The sequence below is a fragment of the Oncorhynchus tshawytscha genome, linkage group LG06 (genome assembly GCF_018296145.1).
Source record: "Oncorhynchus tshawytscha isolate Ot180627B linkage group LG06, Otsh_v2.0, whole genome shotgun sequence".
NCBI classification, from domain to species: domain Eukaryota; kingdom Metazoa; phylum Chordata; class Actinopteri; order Salmoniformes; family Salmonidae; genus Oncorhynchus; species Oncorhynchus tshawytscha.
The window spans coordinates 54,205,808-54,228,939 of NC_056434.1; the positions used below are offsets into that span (position 1 = coordinate 54,205,808).

General features: G+C 42.1%; 1 protein-coding gene across 1 annotated transcript in view; it reads left to right on the forward strand.

Moving 5' to 3' along the window:
• Positions 1-23,132, forward strand: part of LOC112232479 (reelin-like) — a 288,334-nt gene that overhangs the window by 113,581 nt on the left and 151,621 nt on the right. The window contains exon 4 of the mRNA XM_042323405.1: positions 21,831-21,901. Coding sequence (XP_042179339.1) covers positions 21,831-21,901 — 71 coding nt within the window. The remainder of the gene's footprint in view (positions 1-21,830; positions 21,902-23,132) is intronic.

Sequence of the window (23,132 nt, forward strand, 5' to 3'; positions counted from 1 at the left end):
GTCTTTATCCTAGTGAGATTGCTAAGGCGAACACCGCCATGTTTAGTTTTGCCCAACCTAGGTCGAGGCACAGACACGGTCTCAATGGTGATAGCTGAGCTGACTACACTGACTGTGCTAGTGGCAGACTCCACTATGCTGGCAGGCTGGCTAACAGACTGCTGCCTGGCCTGCACCCTATTTCATTGTGGAGCTAGAGGAGTTAGAGCCCTGTCTATGTTGGTAGATAAGATGAGAGCACCCCTCCAGCTAGGATGGAGTCCATCACTCCTCAACAGGTCAGGCTTGGTCCTGTTTGTGGGTGAGTCCCAGAAAGAGGGCCAATTATCTACAAATTCTATCTTTTGGGAGGGGCAGAAAACAGTTTTCAACCAGCGATTGAGTTGTGAGACTCTGCTGTAGAGCTCATCACTCCCCCTAACTGGGAGGGGGCCAGAGACAATTACTCGATGCCGACACATCTTTCTAGCTGATATGCACGCAGAAGCTATGTTGCGCTTGGTGATCTCTGACTGTTTCATCCTAACATCATTGGTGCCGACGTGGATAACAATATCTCTATACTCTCTACACTCGCCAGTTTTAGCTTTAGCCAGCACCATCTTCAGATTAGCCTTAACGTCGGTAGCCCTGCCCCCGGGTAAACAGTGTATGATCGCTGGATGATTCGCTTTAAGTCTAATACTGCGGGTAATGGAGTCGCCAATGACTAGAGTTTTCAATTTGTCAGAGCTAATGGTGGGAAGCTTCGGCGTCTCAGACCCCGTAACGGGAGGAGTAGAGACCAGAGAAGAATCGGCCTCTGACTCCGACCCGCTGCTTAATGGGGAAAACCGGTTGAAAGTTTCTGTCGGCTGAATGAGCGACACCGGTTGAGCGTTCCTACAGCATTTCCTTCCAGAAACCGTGAGAAAGTTGTCCGGCTGCGGGGACTGTGCCAGGGGATTTATACTACTATCTGTACTTACTGGTGGCACAGACGCTGTTTCATCCTTTCCTACACTGAAATTACCCTTGCCTAATGATTGCGTCTGAAGCTGGGCTTGCAGCACAGCTATCCTCGCCGTAAGGCGAGTACAGCGGCTGCAATTAGAAGGCATCATGTTAATGTTACTACTTAGCTTCGGCTGTTGGAGGTCCTGACGAATCGTGTCCAGATAAAGCGTCCGGAGTGAAAAAGTTGAGGAAAACATAAATAAATATATGAACGGTAATTAAAAAGTGAAAACCGTAAAGTTGTCAGGTAGCAAAACAGGTTGGCAACAAAACGCACAGCAACTCGAAAACAAGCCTGCAAGTTGTGACCGGAAATCAACCACGGCCTTACGATCATTCAAGCATTCAAGCATTCAAGTAAGTTTTGGTTTTGCTAGGGCGTTGTGGACTGGTATGGTGGGTGGGCGTAAGCATCTGCCTCTGATGTACCTCTGGTACAAAGGTTGTAAGTTTGAATCAAGTGATATAACTTTTTTAAATATTTTTAAGTTTTATGCCTAAACTAAACCTTAACCCTTACCTAAACCATTCTGAGTCAATGCTTAATACAGCAAATTAAAGAAACATCTTCTTAGTCTACCCATCGTGTCCGATTTCAAAAAGGCTTAACAGCAAAAGCACAACATATGATTATGTTAGGTCATAGCCAAGTCCAAAAAATTCACAGCCATTTTTCCAGCCAAAGATAGGAGTCACAAAAAGCAGACATATAGATCAAATGAATTACTAACCTTTGATGGTCTTCATCAGATGACAGTCATAGGACATCATGTTACACAATACATGTATGTTTTGTTCGATAATGTGCATATTTATATCCAGAAATCTCAGTTTACATTGGCGCGTTATGTACAGTAATGTTGTGATTCATAAACATTGAAAATATACAAGTGTTATTCACAGAATTAAAGATAGACTTCTCCTTAATGCAACCGCTGTGTCAGATTTCAAAAAAACTTTACGGAAAAAGCATAATCTGAGAACAGCGCTCAGAGCCCAATCCAGCCAGAGAAATATCCGCCATTTTGGAGTAAACAGAAGTTAGAAATAACACCATAAATATTCACTTACCTTTGATGATCTTCATCAGAAGGCACTCCCAGGAATCCCAGTTCGACAATAAATGACTGATTTGTTCCATAAAGTTCCATAAAGTCCATAATTTATGTCCAAATAGCCACTTGTTGTTAGCGTGTTCAGCCCAGTAATCCATCTTCATGAGGCGCAGGCACTTCGTCCAGACAAAAACTCAATGTTCTGTTACAGTCCTTTAGAAACATGTCAAACGATGCATGGAATCAATCTTTAGGATGTTTTTAACATAAAACATCAATGATGTTCCAACTGGAGAATTCCTAGGTCTGAAGAAAAGCACTGGAACGAGAGGTAACTCTTTCGGGAGCACACATCATGAGCCTGAGACACTGCCAGACCACTGACTCAAACAGGTCTCATGAGCCCCTCCTTTCAAGTAGAATCCTCATTCAAGTTTCTAAAGACGGTTGACATCCAGTGGAAGCCGTAGAAAGTGCAACTTTATCCATATCCCACTGTGTATTTGGTAGGCCAAGCTTTGAAAAACTACAAAGCTCAGATTTCCCACTTCCTGGTTGGATTTTTCTCAGGTTTTCGCCTGCCATATTAGTTCTGTTATACTCACAGACATCATTCAAACAATTTTAGAAACTTCAGTGTTTTCTATCCAATACTAATAATAATATGCATATATTAGCATCTGGGACAGAGTAGGATGCAGTTCACTCTGTGCAAGCTATTCATCCAAAAGTGAAAATGCTGCCCCCTATCCCAAAAAGGTTTTAAGAAACATGGATGAAGGTTCTAATTCTACCGTGCTACTGTGAGAGCTGGTAGAACAAAATACTTATACATTCTTCTCATCCTGTCTTTGTGTGTTGGGGTGTTATTGTGCACACACAGACACACACACAAGCAGGCATCTGCTGGGCTGGAGATTGCATTAATTACTGCATGTGTGCCTTACTCCCAAAGTGCTCCTCCAGGGAGAGAGGTGTGGGTAAGTGTGATGGCATGCTGTGAGCCTTACTCCCAAAGTGCTTATCCAAGGAGAGGGGTGTGAGTATGTGTGATGGCATGCTGTGAGCCTTACTCCCAAAGTGCTCCTCCAGGGAGAGGGGTGTGAGTATGTGTGATGACATGCTGTGAGCCTTACTCCCAAAGTGCTCTTCCAGGGAGAGGGGTGTGGATACGTGTGATGGCATGCTGTGAGCCTTACTCCCAAAGTGCTCCTGCTGTGTGCATGCTTGCTTTTATATAAGTGTTCATATTTAAAGTGTGTGTGTGTGTGTGTGTGTGTGTGTGTGTGTGTGTGTGTGTGTGTGTGTGTGTGTGTGTGTGTGTGTGTGTGTGTGTGTGTGTGTGTGTGTGTGTGTGTGTGTTGTGCATGTTTATGCAAAACCCAAGCAGGTCAGACGCACTTGTAAAATAAAGGAGGTGTAAAACTAAAGACAACGGCAGACACACCAGAAACAAAAAACATCTCGCTAGATTGTTTGCTTAAATTATACTCCTGCGAATCTTTCATGCTATTGCTTGTGTCTGTATCTTTTTCCCGTTAAATTTACGACCGCGGAAATGTTTTTAATGACCTGTCAAACACGCCCCGGTAATGGCTGCAAATGGGGTCAATGGAATCCATTGTCTTTTCGTTGCATCAATATAAATGCTAAAGCTTTGTCTGCGATTTAACGCACCCGTCTCGACACTTACATGAGATGAAAGAGAACTCCATTTTGATGGGTGTTCATTTTTTGTGGAATTGAAAAAAGTAATAATTTAATACAGTTTAATGTTAACAATTAGATGCACTGAAATGAAAACATCTTCCGAAAATGAACACTAGTGATCTTATGTCTGATCTCAACAAACAATATAAAGTATGTTTAGATAGATGTAATCTAGAGCCAAGCGTGTTGATTTTTAATCTGAGTGTATCCTGCTATTGACACACTTGTAAAAAAAACTTTTATTTTTATTTTATTTCACCTTTATTTAACCAGGTAGGCCAGTTGAGAACAAGTTCTCATTTATAACTGCGACCTGACCAAGATAAAGCAAAGCAGTGCGACAAAAACAATAACACATTGTTACACATGGGATAAACAAACTTACAGTCAATAACACAATAGAAAATCTTTATACAGTGTGTGCAAATGAAGTAGGGAGGTAAGGCAATAAATAGGCCATAGTGGCAAAGTAATTACAATTTAGCAATTAACACTGGAGTGATAGATGTGCAGATGAGGATGTGCAGGTATAAATACTGGTATAAATACTGGTGTGCAAAAGAGCAGAAAAAAAACAAATATGTGGATGAGGTAGGTAGTTGTTTGGGTGGGCTATTTACAGATGGGCTGTGTACAGCTGCAGCATTCGGTAAGCTGCTCTGACAGCCGATGCTTGAAGTTAGTGAGGGAGACACAAGTCTCCAACTTCAGTGATTTTTGCAATTCGTTCCAGTCATTGCAGCAGAGAACTGGAAGAAAAGGTGGCCAAAGTAGGTGTTGGCTTTGGGGATGACCAGTGAAATATACCTGCTGGAGCGCGTGCTACGGGTGGGTGTTGCTATGGTGGCCAGTGAGCTGAGATAAGGCGGAGCTTTACCTAGCAAGACTTATAGATGACCTGGAGCTAGGGGATTTGGTGACAAATATGTAGCGAGGACCAGCCAACAAGAGCATACACGTTGCAATGGTGGGTAGTATATGGGGTTTTGGTGACAAAACGGATAGCACTGTGATAGACTGCATCCAATTTGCTGAGTACAGTGTTGGAAGCTATTTTCTAAATGACATCGCCAAAGTCAAGGATCGGGAGGATAGTCAATTTTACGAGGGTATGTTTGGCAGCATGAGTGATGGAGGTTTTGTTGTGAAATATGAAGCCGATTCTAGATTTAATTTTGGATTGGAGATGCTTAATCTGAGTCCAGCCAGACACCTTGGTATTTGTAGCTGTCCACATATTCTAGGTCAGAACCGTCCAGAGTAGTGATGCCGGACGGGCGGGCAGGTGCGGGCAGCGATCGGTTGAAGAGCATGCATTTAGTTTTACTAGCGTTTAAGAGCAGCTGGAGGCCATGGAAGGAGTGTTGTATGGCATTGAATCTTGTTTGGAGGTTTGTTAACACAGTGTCCAAAGAAGGGCCAGATGTATACAGAGTGGTGTCGTCTGCATAGAGGTGGATCAAAGAATTACCCGCAGCAAGAGCAACAACAAGAATTGAACCCTGCGGCACCCCCATAGAGACTGCCTGTGATAAGGTGCGTCTCGGTGAGAGGTGTAGGAGTCAGGCGCAGGAGAGCAGGGATTTCTGAGAAGCGTGTTTAATATAGATATTATGTATACATAGTCCACCAATACAAAATTGGCCCAGATGAATATCCAAACTACGCTCTCGAAGGAACGGAAACTCGTGTCAATACATGGAGGAACAACCACAGTTCCGACACTACATACACATACGTAAATGCGAAAACAATAAACAGCATAGAATACCGAACGCAAATACCCACAAGCTTAATATACACACAGAAATAAAAGCAATTGAAACCAGGTGTGAAAAGGAACACAGACAAAACAACCAGAAAAGGAAAAAGGGATCGGTAGCGGCTAGTAAACCTGCGACGCCGAGCGCCGCCCGAATAGGGAGAGGAGTTACCTTCGGTAGAATTCGTGACACTGCCAGAGGTCCGGACAACAGGCCCTCCGATTTGACACACTGAACTCTATCTGAGAAGTAGATAGGGAACCAGGCGAGGCAGTTATTAGAGAAACCAAGGCTGTTGAGTCTACCGATAAGAATACGGTGATTGACGGAGTTGAAAGCTTGGCCAGGTCGATGAAGACGGCTGCACAGTATTGTTTTTTTATCGATGGTGGTTATGATAGGCTGTTGCAACAATGGCAGCGGATAATTTTAGGAAGAGAGTGTCCAGATTGTCTAGCCCAGCTGATTTGTAGGGATCCAGATTATGAAGCTCTTTCAGGATATCAGCTGTCTGGATTTGGGTGAAGGAGAAGCTGGGGGGGGGCTTGGGTAGGCAGTTTCTGGAGGGGTGCAGAGCTGTTGGCCGGGGTTGGGGTAGCCAGGTGGAAATCATGGCCAGCCGTAGAGAGATGCTTATTGACATTCTCGATTATCGTGGATTTATCGGTGGTGACAGTGTTTCCTAGCCTCAGTGCAGGGGACAGCTGAGAGGAGGTGCTCTTATTCTCCATGGACTGTGCTTGACCCTGAACCTTTTGGAATTAATGCTGCAGGATGCAAATTTCTGCTTGAAAAAGCTAGCCTTAGCTTTCCTAACTGACTGTGTATATTGGTTCCTGACTTCCCTGAAATGTTGCATATCGCGGGGACTATTCGAAGCTAGTGCAGTGCGCCACAGGATGTTTTTGTGCTGGTCAAGGGCAGTCAAGTCTGGAGTGAAACAAGGGCTATATCTGTTCTTAGTTCAACATTTTTTGAAACGGGTATGCTTATTTAAGATGGTGAGAAAGGCCCTTTTGAAGAACAATCAGGCATCCTCTACTGCTGGGATGAGGTCAATACCCTTCCAGGATACCCGGGCCAGGTCGATTAGAAAGGCTTGCTCGCTGAAGTGTTTTAGCGAGTGTTTGACAGTGATGAGGGACCACTGACCCATAATGGATGCAGGCAATGAGGCAGTGATCGCTGAGATCCTGGTTGAAATCAGCAGAGGTGTATTTAGAGGGCAAGTTGGTCAGGATGATATCTATGAGAGTGCCCATGTTTTCGGATATTTGGTTGTACCAGCTAGGTTCCTTGATAATTTGTGTGAGTATGAGGGCATCTAGCTTAGATTTAAGGACAGCAGGGGTGTTAAGCATGTCCCAGTGTAGGTCACCTAACAGTACGAGCTCGGACAATAGATGGGGGGAAATCAATTCACAGGGCACAGCAAGGAGCTGAGGGGGGTTTATAACAAGCAGTAACAGTGAGAGACTTATTTCTGGAGAGATGGATTTTTAAAAGAGGTAGCTCGAACTGTTTGGGCATAGACCTGGATAGTAGAACATAACTCTGCAGGCTGTCTCTGCAGTAGATTGCAACTCCGCCCCCTTTAGCAGTTCAATCTTGATGGAAAATGTTGTAATTGGGGATGGAAATGTCAGAATTTTTGGTGTCCTTCCTAATCCAGGATTCAGACACGGTTAGGACATCAGGGTTGGCGGAGTGTGCTAAAGCAATGAATAAAGGAAACTTAGGGAGGAGGTTTCTGATGTTAACATGTATGAACCCAAGGCTTTCCAGGTTGTTGAATTATGCAACAGAACGTGAACACAACAGTAATTAATGAGGAAGTCGAGACAGTCTAGGCCTTCCTGCACTAAGGAAGTTTTTGTGGTTGAAGCCCTGTCCCACCCCTTTATGTTAATATTTTCATAAATGCAAATACACCAAGTGTATTTCTGCAAATGAGGCATATATAATTTTCTTTATTTTAACACAAAATATAAAATAAATTCCTGACACTATTACAAAATGTATATGAGTGCGTTCTAAGAAAATAAACTGTGACATTCCCGTCAAAATCCCTGTAAAATGTTTTATGTGCTATATTGATGTGCTATATTTCATTGACAATTCAAACACTTTGGAGTATCTTCATCCATTGTCCAATTCTTGCATTTATTAGAATTGTTATTAAACCTATTAACAATTTTGATGCTGAGTCGGATGAAACCTTCAGTCATTGATGGATGTCTCATTTGGAGCGCTCTGTTTATATTCTCCTTAATTTGCATGTCAGGAGGTATTTGTGGGGCGTGTTGGTGCCTGAGAGAGAAGATCAGCCAAACACACACACACACACTGTGACAAAGTGCACCTCTTAACACGCACAGGCCCACGCTCTCACACACACACACACACACACACACACACACACACACACACACACACACACACACACACACACACACACACACACACACAGGTGTTTGTCTTGTCTTGTTCGTGATAAATGAAAAGAAATGGATCATATTTTGTGCTGATGATGCTTCTGCCATCTGTTCTCTGCTGCAGTCTGGGCTGGGCTGTGTGAGCACGGTGCTGGTGAAACATGGTACTGTGTTGTTCACTTTTTGAGAGCGTGGTGTTAGGAAAGCCAAGGTTGAGGGTTCAGTTCTCTAATTCAAATTACACTTCTGGTTGTCAGATATATAAATAAGTTCATTACCAATATTTGGATCATAATTTTTGAGAGCAGAATGTTAATAATTTCTTTAAACCGTCAACAGGCCACCTGTCAACCTCTCACAATGACCTATATGACATAGGTCATTCTGAGAGGTTGTTAGGTGGCCTGTTTAACCCTGAGACCTCATCTCCTGAGGCATTAACCAATCATATTGATTTCCTGCCTCAGTTAAGCCAATCAGTGAAGTCCCCCCTGCAGTCAGTTTAACATAACATCATTAAATAATTTAAATGATCTTCCCTCCTCATCATTAAAACACTGTTTAATTCAAGATTGTTTGATGAACCCTGGATTTACCCCAGACACCATGGTCAAATCAATAGTCCTCCTGCACTGCTCAGTTGTTATCCCCACATTAACCATGCTTCTGTTTATTGTCTCATCTCACACCTGCTGTTAGAGTCTAGATCATTATCAACTCACGATGAAATAGAAATTAGATTTTTAAAAGTATCTGTTTACTTGAATTAAACGGACACTAGAAAATAAAATGGGACCGTCATCTAGGGAGAGGGGGTTGTGATTGGTCGACATCTCTTTCTCTGTGACCACATGTGGTTTGTGGCCCCACATATGTTTTTACCGTTTGATTGACAACCCAGATTGTCACGATCGTAGTAAGAAGCGGACCAAAGCGCAGCATGGTGTGAATGCATCATTTAATAGATGACGAAAAACACGAAGTAAACTGTACAAAAACAATAAACGACCGTGAAGCTATCATGAGACCTGTGCTGACACAAGCAACTAACATAGACGATCACCCACAAACAAACAGTGAAACCCAGGCTACCTAAGTATGATTCTCAATAAAAGACAACTAATGACACCTGCCTCTGATTGAGAACCATACTAGGCCGAAACATAGAAATCCCAAAATCATAGAAAAACAAACATAGACTGCCCACCCCAACTCATCCTCTGACCATACTAAATGATGACAAAACAACAGAAATAAAGGTCAGAACGTGAAACAGATACCACAAATCATCACAAGTGCAGTTTTTCTGCTAGCCCTGTAAAGATAGGTAGACTAACCCCTCTGCCCTTCCTTTGTCCCAATTAGTCTCTAAATGATAGCTCTCTAAGGAACAAATAACATTTTCTGAGGCTCATTTTTTCACATTAGTTCTCCTCTCCTTTCTAATGGCATCACAGATGAGGTGAAAACAAATAGATTGAAGCTCCTCCACTCCTCCTGATCCTGTACTAACAAGCAGGTGATTTGCCAACCATCTCCCAGATAGCCTTAGTCGTTAGAGTGTTGGGCCAGTATGGGCCGAGTTGACAAGGTAAAAATCTGTCGTTCTGCCACTGAACAAGGCAGTTAACCCACTGTTCCCCATTAGGCCGTCATTGTAATTAAGAATTAGTTCTGAACTGACTTGCCTAGTTAAAAAATAAATTAAGATGTGCACGTGCAGCAATACATTTTATGGGCCTAATCATATACATACGTAATCCCTATTAATTCAAAAGGATCTCTGTGGGCCTAGCCGTAAAGATTTGTCATTTAACTTTTAAAATATATGACCTTTTATTGTGGCATAAACACAACCAATCATGATGTTTTCATCTGATTGTCAAACAATCACTACAAAGGGCTCCTTTACTAGGCTGTGAGTGCACGTTCATCCACTCACAACATATATCCAGTCTCCAAACAGGGCTGAATGGAAAGAAACACCTGTTACACAAAACACCAAAAAATGGCAGACATTTAGCCCACTGCTGTCCACGCGTATCTCTGTACTTTTTTCTCTCCAGGCGAAGATCGAGTCATGCGTTCTTCGAAACATGACCCGCTTCTTAACACCCACCTGCTTAACCCGGAAGCGAGCCGCACCAACATGTCAGAGGAAACACCATTCACCTGACAATTGAGGTCAGCCTGCAGGCGCCCAGCCCGCCACAAGATGCCGCTAGAGCGCGATGAGCCAAATAAAGCTCCCTGGCCAAACCCTCCCCTAAGCTGGAAGACGCTGGGCCAATTGTGCACCACCCTATATGACTCTCGATCACTACCGGTTGTGATACAACCCGGGATTGAACCCACTGCAATGCAGTGCCTTAGACCGCTGCGCCACTCGGGAGGAAACATCCCTTCTCTCTTCTCACCACCTATATACACTCAGGGTGTCATGTACCCCAAAACTATCTGAGGGGCACAAATTATGTGAGGATGGATAAGGGATGGTCCAAAGTGGGAGAATTTAGCATTTTTCAAACAGCCGAAACTGCTTTTTCCTGCAATCTAGAGCTATACTCATTATGCTTAATTCTATGTAAAAAAAGATATGTTTATTTTTCTGCATAAAAAGCATACCTCGAGCTGTCTGCATCCTATGGCTATTTTAAAGAAACTAAATATGCTTCTCTGCATCTCTGCTTAAATATGGGTAAAGGAATGTGAGTCTTATTCAGTACATTTAGAAATTGCTTGCTTTTCTAAAGTCTACCTGCCTTGCCAGCAGGCATAACAGCTAATATATTTAAACAATATCTTACTTTATTGATAGCGTATAATGGCTCCTTGGTAGCTGGTTATGAGGTTGAGAGATTGTGAACCTATCTGGGCTAGTTAAAGCCAACTTCATAAAATTGCTAGGTGTATAGTAATATTACAGTGAGAGAGAATATATATATACAGTGGGGCAAAGACGTATTTAGTCAGCCACCAATTGTGGAAGTTCTCCCACTTAAAAAGATGAGAGAGGCCTGTAATTTTCATCATAGGTACACTTCAACCATGACAGACAAAATGAGGAAAAAAAATCCTGAAAATCACATTGTAGGATTTTTAATGAATTTATTTGCAAATGATGGTGGAAAATAAGTATTTGGTCACCTACAAACAAGCAAGATTTCTGGCTCTCACAGACATGTAACTTCTTCTTTAAGAGGCTCCTCTGTCCTCCACTCATTACCTGTAATAATGGCACCTGTTTGAACTTGTTATCAGTATAAAAGACACCTGTCCAGAGCCTCAAACAGTCACACTCCAAACTCCACTATGGCCAAGACCTAAGAGCTGTCAAAGGACACCAGAAACAAAATTGTAGACCTGCACCAGGCTGGGCAGACTGAATCTGCAATAGGTAAGCAGCTTGGTTTGAAGAAATCAACTGTGGGAGCAATTATTAGGAAATAGAAGACCACAGATAATCTCCCTCGATCTGGGGCTACACGCAAGATCTCGCCCCGTGGGGTCAAAATGATCACAAGAACACTGAGCAAAAATCCCAGAACCACATGGGGGGACCTAGTGAATGACCTGCAGAGAACTGGGACCAAAGTAACAAAGCCTACCATCAGTAACACACTACACCGCCAGGGACTCAAATCCTGCAGTGCCAGACATGTCCAGGCCCATCTGAAGTTTGCTAGAGAGCATTTGGATGATCCAGAAGAAGATTGGGAGAATGTCATATGGTCAGATGAAACCAAAATATAACTTTTTGGTAAAAACTCAACTCGTTGTGTTTGGAGGACAAAGAATGCTGAGTTGCATCCAAAGAACATCATTCCTACTGTGAAGCATGGGGGTGGAAATATCATGCTTTGGGGCTGTTTTTCTGCAAAGGGACCAGGACGACTGATCCGTGTAAAGGAAAGAATGAATGGGGCCATGTATCGTGAGATTTTGAGTGAAAACCTCCTTCCATCAGCAAGGGCATTGAAGATGAAACGTGGCTGGGTCTTTCAGCATGACAATGATCCCAAACACCCCGCCCGGGCAACGAAGGAGTGGCTTCGTAAGAAGCATTTCAAGGTCCTGGAGTGGCCTAGCCAGTCTCCAGATCTCAACCCCATAGAAAATCTTTGGAGGGAGTTGAAAGTCTGTGTTGCCCAGCAACAGCCCCAAAACATCACTGCTCTAGAGGATGTCTGCATGGAGGAATGGGCCCAAATACCAGCAACAGTATGTGAAAACCTTGTGAAGACTTACAGAAAACGTTTGACCTCTGTCATTGCCAACAAAGGGTATATAACAAAGTATTGAGATCAACTTTTGTTATTGACCAAATACTTATTTTCCACCATAATTTGCAAATAAATTCATAAAAAATCCTACAATGTGATTTTCTGGATTTTTTTTCTCAATTTGTCTGTCATAGTTGAAGTGTACCTATGATGAAAATTACCGGCCTCTCTCATCTTTTTAAGTGGGAGAACTTGCACAATTGGTGGCTGACTAAATACTTTTTTGCCCCACTGTATATACAGTGCCTTCGCAAAGTTTTCAGACCCCTTGGCTTTTTCCACATTTTGTTGTATTACAGCCTTATTCTAAAAACAATTACATTTATTTGTTTTCAGCAATCTCACACACAATACTCTATAATGACAAAGCGAAAACAGGTTTTTTGATTTTTGTGTTCTTGGGGACCTTCAATGCCGAGACAGGATTGTGTCGAGGCACAGATCTGGTGAAGGGTACCAAAAAATGTCTGCAGCATTGAATGTCCCCAAGAACAAAATGGCCTCCATTATTCTTAAACGGAAGAAGTTTGGAACCACCAAGACTCTTCCTAGAGTTGGCCGCCTGGCCAAACAGACCAATCGAGGGAGAAGGGCCTTGTCAACTGTGGAACCTTATATAGACAGCTGTTTGACTTTCATGTCCAATCAATTGAAGTTACCACAGGGATGATCAATGGAAACAGGATACAATGGAAACAGGAGCTCAATTTCGAGTCTCGTAGCAAAGGGTCTGAATGCTTACGTAAATAAGGTATTTCTGTTTTTTCTAAAATCTTAAAACTGGTTTTGGCTTTGTCATTATGGGTGTGTATAGATTTATGAGGGAAAACATGTATTTAATCAATTTTAGAATAAGGCTGTAACATAACAAAATGTGGAAAAAGGGCCAGGATTGGAATATTTCCGAATGCACTGTATATTAGAGGCATGACGCCTCTGTATACACTATCTTTACCTCCTTCTCCATCCCCCTGTCCTCCGTTTCTCCCCCTCTTCCCTACCTTTTATCTACCCCTCCTTCCTTCCAACTTAATTCATACGTCTCTCTTTTCTCTTCTCAACTATTTTGAAATGCCCACTCCTCCTTCCTCTCCATCCTCCTCTCCTCGTCCCCCTTCTCTCCGATCTGCACCCCCTTCACTAATGAGAGAATGACACTCTTTTTCAGAAGATCAACTTCTTCTGAAAAACTGTCTGGACAATTCAATAAAACAAGCCATTTACATCAAAAACACACCTGGTTATAAAAAAAGCCAAACTCACCTTTAGGTCAATGTGCAACCCATTTTTCTTTGTGCCTTGGCTATTGATTTTCCTGTTCTACAATCAGAGGAGGACAAACACACGCATGCACACACACTCATACACACGCACACACATACACTCTGAGATGTTTGAGCCCTTAATTGCTTTCCCTCCCAAATACATTCAAATGAATGTTTAGGTGTTCAGTAAGTGTGTATGTGTGTGTGTGTGTACAGTATGTATGTCCTGTAATGAGACACACACTGAGGTTCCAGTAGAGTGTACCGACAGGACAGACGCAATTGTGGAGTTGCACCGATCACACACTCTTCTCCTTGCTCAGATAGACAGAGGGGCTAAACTCCTTTCTCCTCGTCTGCCTGTCTCTCTCTGTGTGTCTCTCCCAACCTGATTTAAAGATATACAGACTTCTAAAGGGAATATTTGCATAACCTTTGTGCAGGTTGTGGAGCACTGTGCTATGCTGTGTTGCTCTTATGTCTTGTTAGTTAGTGCAACCTGACTCTGTGTTTCTGTTTAGTAAATATTAAAGAGGCTTGTTCCTACATCCCCACCCGCTGTTCATCACCACACATAATTTATTCATGAAAATACCACACACACATGCCTACACACACACACACACGTACAAATCCAAATGAATGTTTAACCAATTTAGATGTCTGAATAAGATTAAGTGTGTGGTCTCTCCCCACCATCACCTCAGCAACATGGATTCGTTATTAATGAATGAGGGGTTGTATTCATTATTCATGAGATGAGATTAATGATGTAAATACTTTGACACCCATAAAAACCACAGTCTCTATGGGGGGGGGCAAAAGGAAGGGAGAGAGAGTGAGGTGGGGTGGCAAGGAGTTTAGGAGGAGATATGGGGTGGAAGAGGGTTGCAGGAGAAGAAATGCCTCTCCTCTCCTCCTCTCCTCTCCACTCCACTCCTCTGCTCTCCTCCTCTCCTCTGGTCTCTGCTTCTCTCCTCCCCTCTTCTCCGCTTCTCTCCACTCCCCTCCTCTCCTCTCTCCGCTTCTCTCCTCTGCTGTCCTCTCTCCTCCTCTCTCCTCCTCTCCACTGCCCTTCTCTTCTCTCTGTTGTGCTGCACGGTGTTGTGTCTCGTTGTGCTATGCCATGTCATCTTGACAGAGTGTGTTGAGGGAGAAAAGAGGAGTCTGTCCTGGAGATTGCTGTGTCGTGTTGTGGAGTGACAGTGACAAATGGAGTTTCCACACAGCCCTGCTACAATTGTTTCATTTAGAGAACAGCGATAATATGTCTCACTTATGCAATCCCTACTAGACTGTGAGGAAGTATTTCAGTGGGTCTTTCATTTTGACCGCAATTACCTCTCTGACAAGCCCAGAGTGTTTGTGTTTTTGTGTGTTCGCGTGCGTGCATATCAAGTTTATTGAGTGTCTGGGAGAGTGATTCTCTATTTGGATCAGCGCCAAAGTTGTAATGTTTTCAGTAATGTCTTCATTTGGCCCAGGGAGGATTAATTTGGGACATGATTGGAAGTTATTACATCTTGTAAATAGCAAGTACGGATTAGTTTAAAGACACACACACACACACACACACACAACACACACACACACAGGGACAGTAGATTTGATGGGCCTGCTGTGATACTGCAGTACAAGTACAAAGTCAGCACAATAGCTGTTAATCGGGAGCTTCATGAAATGGGTTTCATGGCCAAACAGCCACACACAAGCCTAAGATCACCATATGCAATGCCAAGCGTCGGCTGGAGTGGTGTAAAGCTCTGCACCATTGGACTCTGAAGCAGTGGAAACGTATTCTCTGGAGTGATGAATCACGCTTCGCCATCTGGTAGTCCAACAGATGAATCTGGCTTTGGCGGATGCCAGGAGAATGGTATCTGCCAGAATGCATAGTGCCTACTGTAAAGTTTGGTGGAGGAAGAATAATCGTCTGGGACTGTTTTTCATGGTTCGGATTAAGTATCTTAGTTCCAGTGAAGGGAAATCTTAACAATACAGCATACAATGACGTTCTAGACGATTCTGTGCTTCCAACTTTGTGGCAACAGTTTGCGGAAGGCCCTTTCCTGTTTCACCATGGCAATGCCCCAGTGCACAAAGTGAGTTCCATACAGAAATAGTTTGTCGAGTTCGGTGTGGAAGAACTTGACTGGCCTGCACAGAGCCCTGACCTCAAACCCATCTATGAATTGGAACACTGACTGTGAGCCAAGCCTAATCACCCAACATCAGCACCAGACCTCACTACTGCTTGTGGCTGAATGGAAGCAAGACCCCGCAGCAATGTTCCAACATCTACTGGAAAGAATTCCCAGAAGAGTGGATACTGTTATAGCAGTAAAGGGGGGACCAACTCCATATCAATGGCCATGATTTTGGAATGAGTTGTACGACGAGCAGATGTCCACATACTTTTGGTCATGCAGTGTACTTTAATCTCAGTATCTGTGATACCAACAATTGACTGCCCATAAGGATGTTGTCAAGCTGGATCTTGTTAAGGGCATTTGATATGTTTGTGTGCATGTGTTTGTATCAGTGTCTTTCCTGGGGGTACTCATTTACGAGAAGCAGGTCAGGTCACCACCCTATGACTCATCGTGACATCATGTATCTCTTTACACTGTAGTCTCTATGCCACATCCTGCTCTCTGGTGTGTCATTCTCTACTCCAGCTGCTGCTGTCTTATACCAACGTGTGAGCTGTATTACATTGTCTTATACCACATCTCTGCTCTGTCTGGTCATTTGGCCTACTGTCTTACACCACTTATCTGGGAGCGAGAACTCGGCTGACTTTTGAGCAACAGAGGTTAGAATGAACTGTATTAACTGTATTTAAGATACAATTATAGTGAAAGTAAAAGTGTTTTAGTTTAGTTAACATGCAAGGGTGTACAGTACAAGTGCTGACACATAATAAAGACCTGGACAATAGACATTTTAGTTACTGTACCTCTTGACGAGATGCATCTCAAGTCCCATGGACCTCATGCCTTTGTTGTACTTAGGGAATCTCCTCACCATGTGGTATAAAACCTTAAGACCATTACTGTCCAAAATGCCAAACACAAAGCACTCCAATAACCCTTTTTACACATTGTAGACTACATTGTAGACTTGCTTACATTTGCAAATAATCGCAAATACAGAGCCTTCAGAAAGTATTCCCACCCCATGACTTTTTCCACATGTTGTTGTGTTACAGCCTGAATTTAAAATGGATTCAATTGAGATTTTGTGTCACTAAATCTACACACCGTACCGCATAAATGTTTACAAATGATTGAAAAATGAAAAGCCGAAATGTATTCAGTCAATAAATATTCTAACATTTGGTTATAGCTAGCCTAAATAAGTTCAGGATTACAGATGTGCTTAACAAGTCACATAAACAGTTGGACTCACTCTGTCTGCAATAATAGTGTGATAGATTATTTTTTTTAAATGAAAACCCAATCTCTGTACTCCCCACTTACAATTATCTGTAAGGTCCCTAAGGAGAGCAGTGAATTTCAAGCACAGATTCAAGCACAAAGACCAGGGAGATTTTCCAGTGGTTCACAAAGGGCACCCATTGGCAGATGGTAAAAAATAAGAAAAGACATTGATTGTCCCTTTGAGCATGGTGCAATTATTTATTACACTTTTGATGGAAACAACAAAGATACATGCACCCTTCATAACTAGGTTGTCAGAGAGGAAGGAAACTGCTCAGGGAGGCCAATGGTGATTTCAAAACAGTGACAGAGTTTAATGGCTGTGATAGGAGATAACTGAGGATGGACCAACACCATTGTAGTTACTCCACAAAACTAATCTAATAGACAGTGTGAAAAGAAGGTAGCCTGTACAGAATTGAAACATTCCAAAACATGCAACATGTTTGCAGTAAGCCACTAAAGAAATTCACTTTTTGTTCTGAATACAAAACGTGATGTTTGGGGCAAAACCACCACAACGTATTACTAAGTACCACTCTTCATATTTTCAAGCATGGTGGTGTCTACATCAAGTTATGGTCATCAGTAAGGATTAGGGAGTTTTTTTAGGACACAAATAAAAGAAATAGAGCTAAGCACAGGCAACATCCCAACAGACACTGGGAAACAAATGCATCTTTCAGCAGGACAATAACCTAAAACACAAGTATATACACTGGAGTTGCTTAGCAAGACGACATTGAATGTTCCAGAGTGGCTAAAGTGTTGTTAAAGTTAGTAGTTACATTTTTGACTCAAATCGGATTGAATATCTATGGCAAAACCTTGAAAATGGCTGTCAAGTAATGATCAACAACAAACTTGACTTAGCTTGAATAATTTTTAAAATAATAATGGAAAAATATTGTACAATCCAGGTGTGCAAAGCTCTTAGGTCATTCTAACATGTATTGACTACTTATCTAATCAAGATATACAGTGCCTTGCGAAAGTATTCGGCCCCCTTGAACTTTGCGACCTTTTGCCACATTTCAGGCTTCAAACATAAAGATATAAAACTGTATTTTTTTGTGAAGAATCAACAACAAGTGGTACACAATCATGAAGTGTTACGACATTTATTGGATATTTCAAACTTTTTTAACAAATCAAAAACTGAAAAATTGGGCGTACAAAATTATTCAGCCCCTTTACTTTCAGTGCAGCAAACTCTCTCCAGAAGTTCAGTGAGGATCTCTGAATGATCCAATGTTGACCTAAATGACTAATGATGATAAATACAATCCACCTGTGTGTAATCAAGTCTCCGTATAAATGCATCTGCACTGTGATAGTCTCAGAGGTCCGTTAAAAGCGCAGAGAGCATCATGAAGAACAAGGAACACACCAGGCAGGTCCGAGATACTGTTGTGAAGAGGTTTAAAGCCGGATTTGGATACAAAAATATTTCCCAAGCTTTAAACATCCCAAGGAGCACTGTGCAAGCGATAATATTGAAATGGATGGAGTATCAGACCACGTCAAATCTACCAAGACCTGGCCGTCCCTCTAAACTTTCAGCTCATACAAGGAGAAGACTGATCAGAGATGCAGCCAAGAGGCCCATGATCACTCTGGATGAACTGCAGAGATCTACAGCTGAGGTGGGAGACTCTGTCCATAGGACAACAATCAGTCGTATATTGCACAAATCTGGCCTTTATGGAAGAGTGGCAAGAAGAAAGCCATTTCTTAAAGATATCCATAAAAAGTATTGTTTAAAGTTTGCCACAAGCCACCTGGGAGACACACCAAACATGTGGAAGAAGGTGCTCTGGTCAGATGAAACCAAAATTGAACTTTTTGGCAACAATGCAAAACGTTATGTTTGGCGTAAAAGCAACAGAGCTCATCACCCTGAACACACCATCCCCACTGTCAAACATGGTGGTGGCAGCATCATGGTTTGGGCCTGCTTTTCTTCAGCAGGGACAGGGAAGATGGTTAAAATTGATGGGAAGATGGATGGAGCCAAATACAGGACCATTCTGGAAGAAACCCTGATGGAGTCTGCAAAAGACCTGAGACTGGGACGGAGATTTGTCTTCCAACAAGACAATGATCCAAAACATAAAGCAAAATCTACAATGGAATGGTTCAAAAATAAACATATCCAGGTGTTAGAATGGCCAAGTCAAAGTCCAGACCTGAATCCAATCGAGAATCTGTGGAAAGAACTGAAAACTGCTGTTCACAAATGCTCTCCATCCAACCTCACTGAGCTCGAGCTGTTTTGCAAGGAGGAATGGGAAAAAATTTCAGTCTCTCGATGTGCAAAACTGATAGAGACATACCCCAAGCGACTTACAGCTGTAATCACAGCAAAAGGTGGCGCTACAAAGTATTACCTTAAGGGGGCTGAATAATTTTGCACGCCCAATTTTTCAGTTTTTGATTTGTTAAAAAAGTTTGAAATATCCAATAAATGTCTTAACACTTCATGATTGTGTCCCACTTGTTGTTGATTCTTCACAAAAAAATACAGTTTTATATCTTTATGTTTGAAGCCTGAAATGTGGCAAAAGGTCGCAAAGTTCAAGGGGGCCGAATACTTTCGCAAGGCACTGTATTTGTGTTTCCATTCATTATAAAAATCTTGTTAACATTTTTTAATGTCAGAGCGTTGACAAAAAAATGACTATAATATTAAATTCAAAACGTGGATAAGTCTAGGGTTGTGAATATTTTCAAAGGGACTACATCTCTCTATTACACATGGGAATACCTTGGAACAGATTTCCAAAATCAAAATCACTTTGAGCTGATTTGCTGGTGTCTTTTATATCGAACAATAAAGATATAAGAATACAAACTTTCAAAGTAAAGTCAAAAATGTGATTTTTTTCCTGTGTTTCATATATATTTCCACACTGAGGTTGGGATAATTCTGTGAAATTGTGAAAATTATGATAATGCCCTTTTAGTGTAAGAGCTGTTTGAAAGAAGTCCTGAAATTTCAGTCTGTTTTGATGGGATGGAGTTTTGGCCTCCCTGGTGACATCAACAAGTAATTGATTTTATATGCCAATAAGAGAGAGTTCGAAACCTCTCTGCAATAACAGCTAGTTTTCAGTTTTCCCCTCCCCACCCAGACCACTCCCAGACAGTCCAAGCAAAATTCTAGCTTGAGAAATTGCTCTTTGCTAAGAAGCAATTTTTGTTTCTTTTTGACCATTTTAATTTCAAACAATTACAGTAAGGTGCTTAATTGTTACCCAGAAATGATTTGATATTGAGATAAAAACAGCTACATTGGACTTTTAAAGGTGAGATTTTTACAGGACCGTTTCTTTAAAACTGCAAAATGTTCTCTGCCCCATGGCAAAATGTGAAGAGTTGCAAAACACTTTCACTTTGTAATATGTATAATTGCAGGAAATTCACTTTAACACTGAAAAAAATCATCCACTGCCAAGAGAGGGGCAACAGTGCTTAACTTGAGCCAGATCCTCTCAGTTTTTTACAATTTTGTTCCAGAACCCAATTTCCAGGATCCGGTGTCTTGTGGCATGAAAAATAATTGTCAACGTTTGCAATGTAAAAATTCGAATAAAAGCCATTAGTGTTACTTCAAGTTGACCCCTCTGTGATTCTCCTGCCCCTTTGAAAAACATAATATGAAAACATGCCTGATATTTTAAGAAATGATTCGTGTTGGCCAGGCCTTGGGTTTATGGTTTGTGCAAAATTATAGTCTATATAGTCTATTATAGTCTATACCAACGCATTGGGCTGTGGTGAGAGAGGTGTCTTTCTATGACCTCTCTCCCTCACTCTGCTCTGATAGACATGAGTCTGCAACTCTCATCTCTCCAGCATTGTACTTTGGTGGGCAGGGTGCTGGAAGTGTCGCAGCACCCCTGATCAATTGTTATGGAACTACTGCTATCTGTTCAGAAATACATTTAATCATTCAAAATACTACACCGGGAGTAGGCATATCATTTAACCACAGATGATCAATGGCTTATAAAAAGAATGTATGCCTAGCTGTGGATTGTGTGTAGCCCAGTCACAAGGCATGCCTACAGTCGGGAACATGCAGCAAATCGGTCATTGAATAGCATGCAGTCAAAACAGGCATCGCAATATTTGAAATACAGTTACGGGAAAACACAGGTTGGAAAGCAAATGTATCAGGTTGAAAAGAAAAGACTAATCAGTATGTAGGCTGCCAAATAGGCCTATTGAGCGAACCACATTATTTTACAAAGTAAAACAAGAGAGACATAAAGCTTTTAGCACCAGCGCATCAGCCAATCACTGGAAATCTCTTTTAGGACTATAATTTCCTCCTCATAATGTACAGTATGTGTGTCTCCACACACCTAAGTCCAGGCTATTGATGGATACAAGATTGTTTTTCTTGATTTCAGATTCTCAGTTTGTTTGTGTCAAAGTAGCCCGTCATTTTGATAATTTGTGAGTTATAAAAAAATATTATGTTAAAGTCTCCAGTTATCTAAAATAATGCAGAATTTCATGAAATGGTCACCCACCTTTTGTTCCGGCACTTCCCAGTTCACAAAGCACTGGGGGACACTAAAACGTTTTGCCTCTGAGGTAGGGGAGTGCCCCCAATCAAATCTTGCTGAGGGGCCCCAAAAGGCTAAAGGCGGCACTTCAACACATACAGACAGACATACACCATTTAAAAAAAAATCTACTGGTGAATTAAGGCATCTGTTCAAAGTTCATCTTTATATTGATAGTCTCATCTTTACCCTCAGCACACTTTGACTTAATGCTCTTTCTGCATCTCCCTCTGTCTCTCTCCCTCTATCACCGTCCCTCTCTCTATCCCCGTCCCTCTCTCTATCACCATCCCTCTCTCTCAGGGCCACTGCTACACATCGAGGACAGATCATCTTCAAGGACGCACTTGCCCAGCAGCTGTGTGAGCAGGGAGGTGAGCAGCAGAGAACACACAAACACAAACCACAGAAAGATGATGTTTCAGCACTACAGATAGAGACTTTTGGGTGTGCTATATTGCCAGCTTCATTTCAGTTTATGGTAAACTCATATTTCTCTGAGCTGTACTGTTTATAGCTAGTACTCCACAGCCAGTTTCTCTGTGACAGTAATACATGTACATTGACAGTGCTTTCCCATCATGCACGCTGAGTAGTGGTAATTACTTGTTTAGGAGGAAGCAGACTTCCTTATTCAAGCACCCCTCTAACAGATCACTTCTGAAACACTACCCGAGAGAGGTTTGCAATCAGAGGAAAATTAAGTGGGGTTTTCTTGAAGTAGGCTAACTCTGTTTTCACTCTCAAGTTTGGCCCTTAATAGCACTAGGCTATTCGTTTTAGGCCAGTAGTGCCATGGTAAGTACAAGTGGTGCCATTGAGACAGTTCACAGCATACTAGTCAGCTGTCTGCCACTATGAAGATATGAAGCCTAGAGCCTCCACTATTGCCTGAAAGAGTGAATGAGTAAGAGAGACGGAAAAGGATTGAAGGATGAAGCTGTACTGTACAGTAGGTGACATGGATACACTGTCTGTAGTAAAGAGTGTACGGGATAGTGTGAGAGAAAGAACGAGATGGGGAGAGAGACAGAGATAAATAGAGAGAGAGAGAGAGATCTCCCTCTCCTTGCCCTAGGACCCTCTCAACATCAACTATACTGTCAGAGTGCCTAGTCGTCTCTGTTTGGCAAAATACCTGTTTAGGTCTTTTCCTACCAACCTCCAGCATTACACACACACACACACACACACACAGAGACACACACACAGACCGACAGACACAGAAGCCATGCAACCTGCTACCAACCTCAAGCATTACACACACAGACAAGGGTGCCTAACTTTGTCTGACGGTGGGGGTGCAAAAGCTTGGGAGGGTGGAGGGATCTGGGGGACCATAGAAAATATTAGCATTAAAAAATAAATAAAAATATCCTGCAATTTTTATGAAGAATCCATTTTTATGAACAGAACACAACACATTTTCTCAGATTTTGCTACAATTAATTAGATTGAAAAATAGTGACTAGATTACTAATATACTCCCATCCCTGAAAATCCCAACAATAATAATTATTTAACAGGTCTGAAACCCTACCAAACCTGTGAATCCCGCCCCTTTTCTTGAAAATACCACCCATAATGATCGATTGACATATCCAG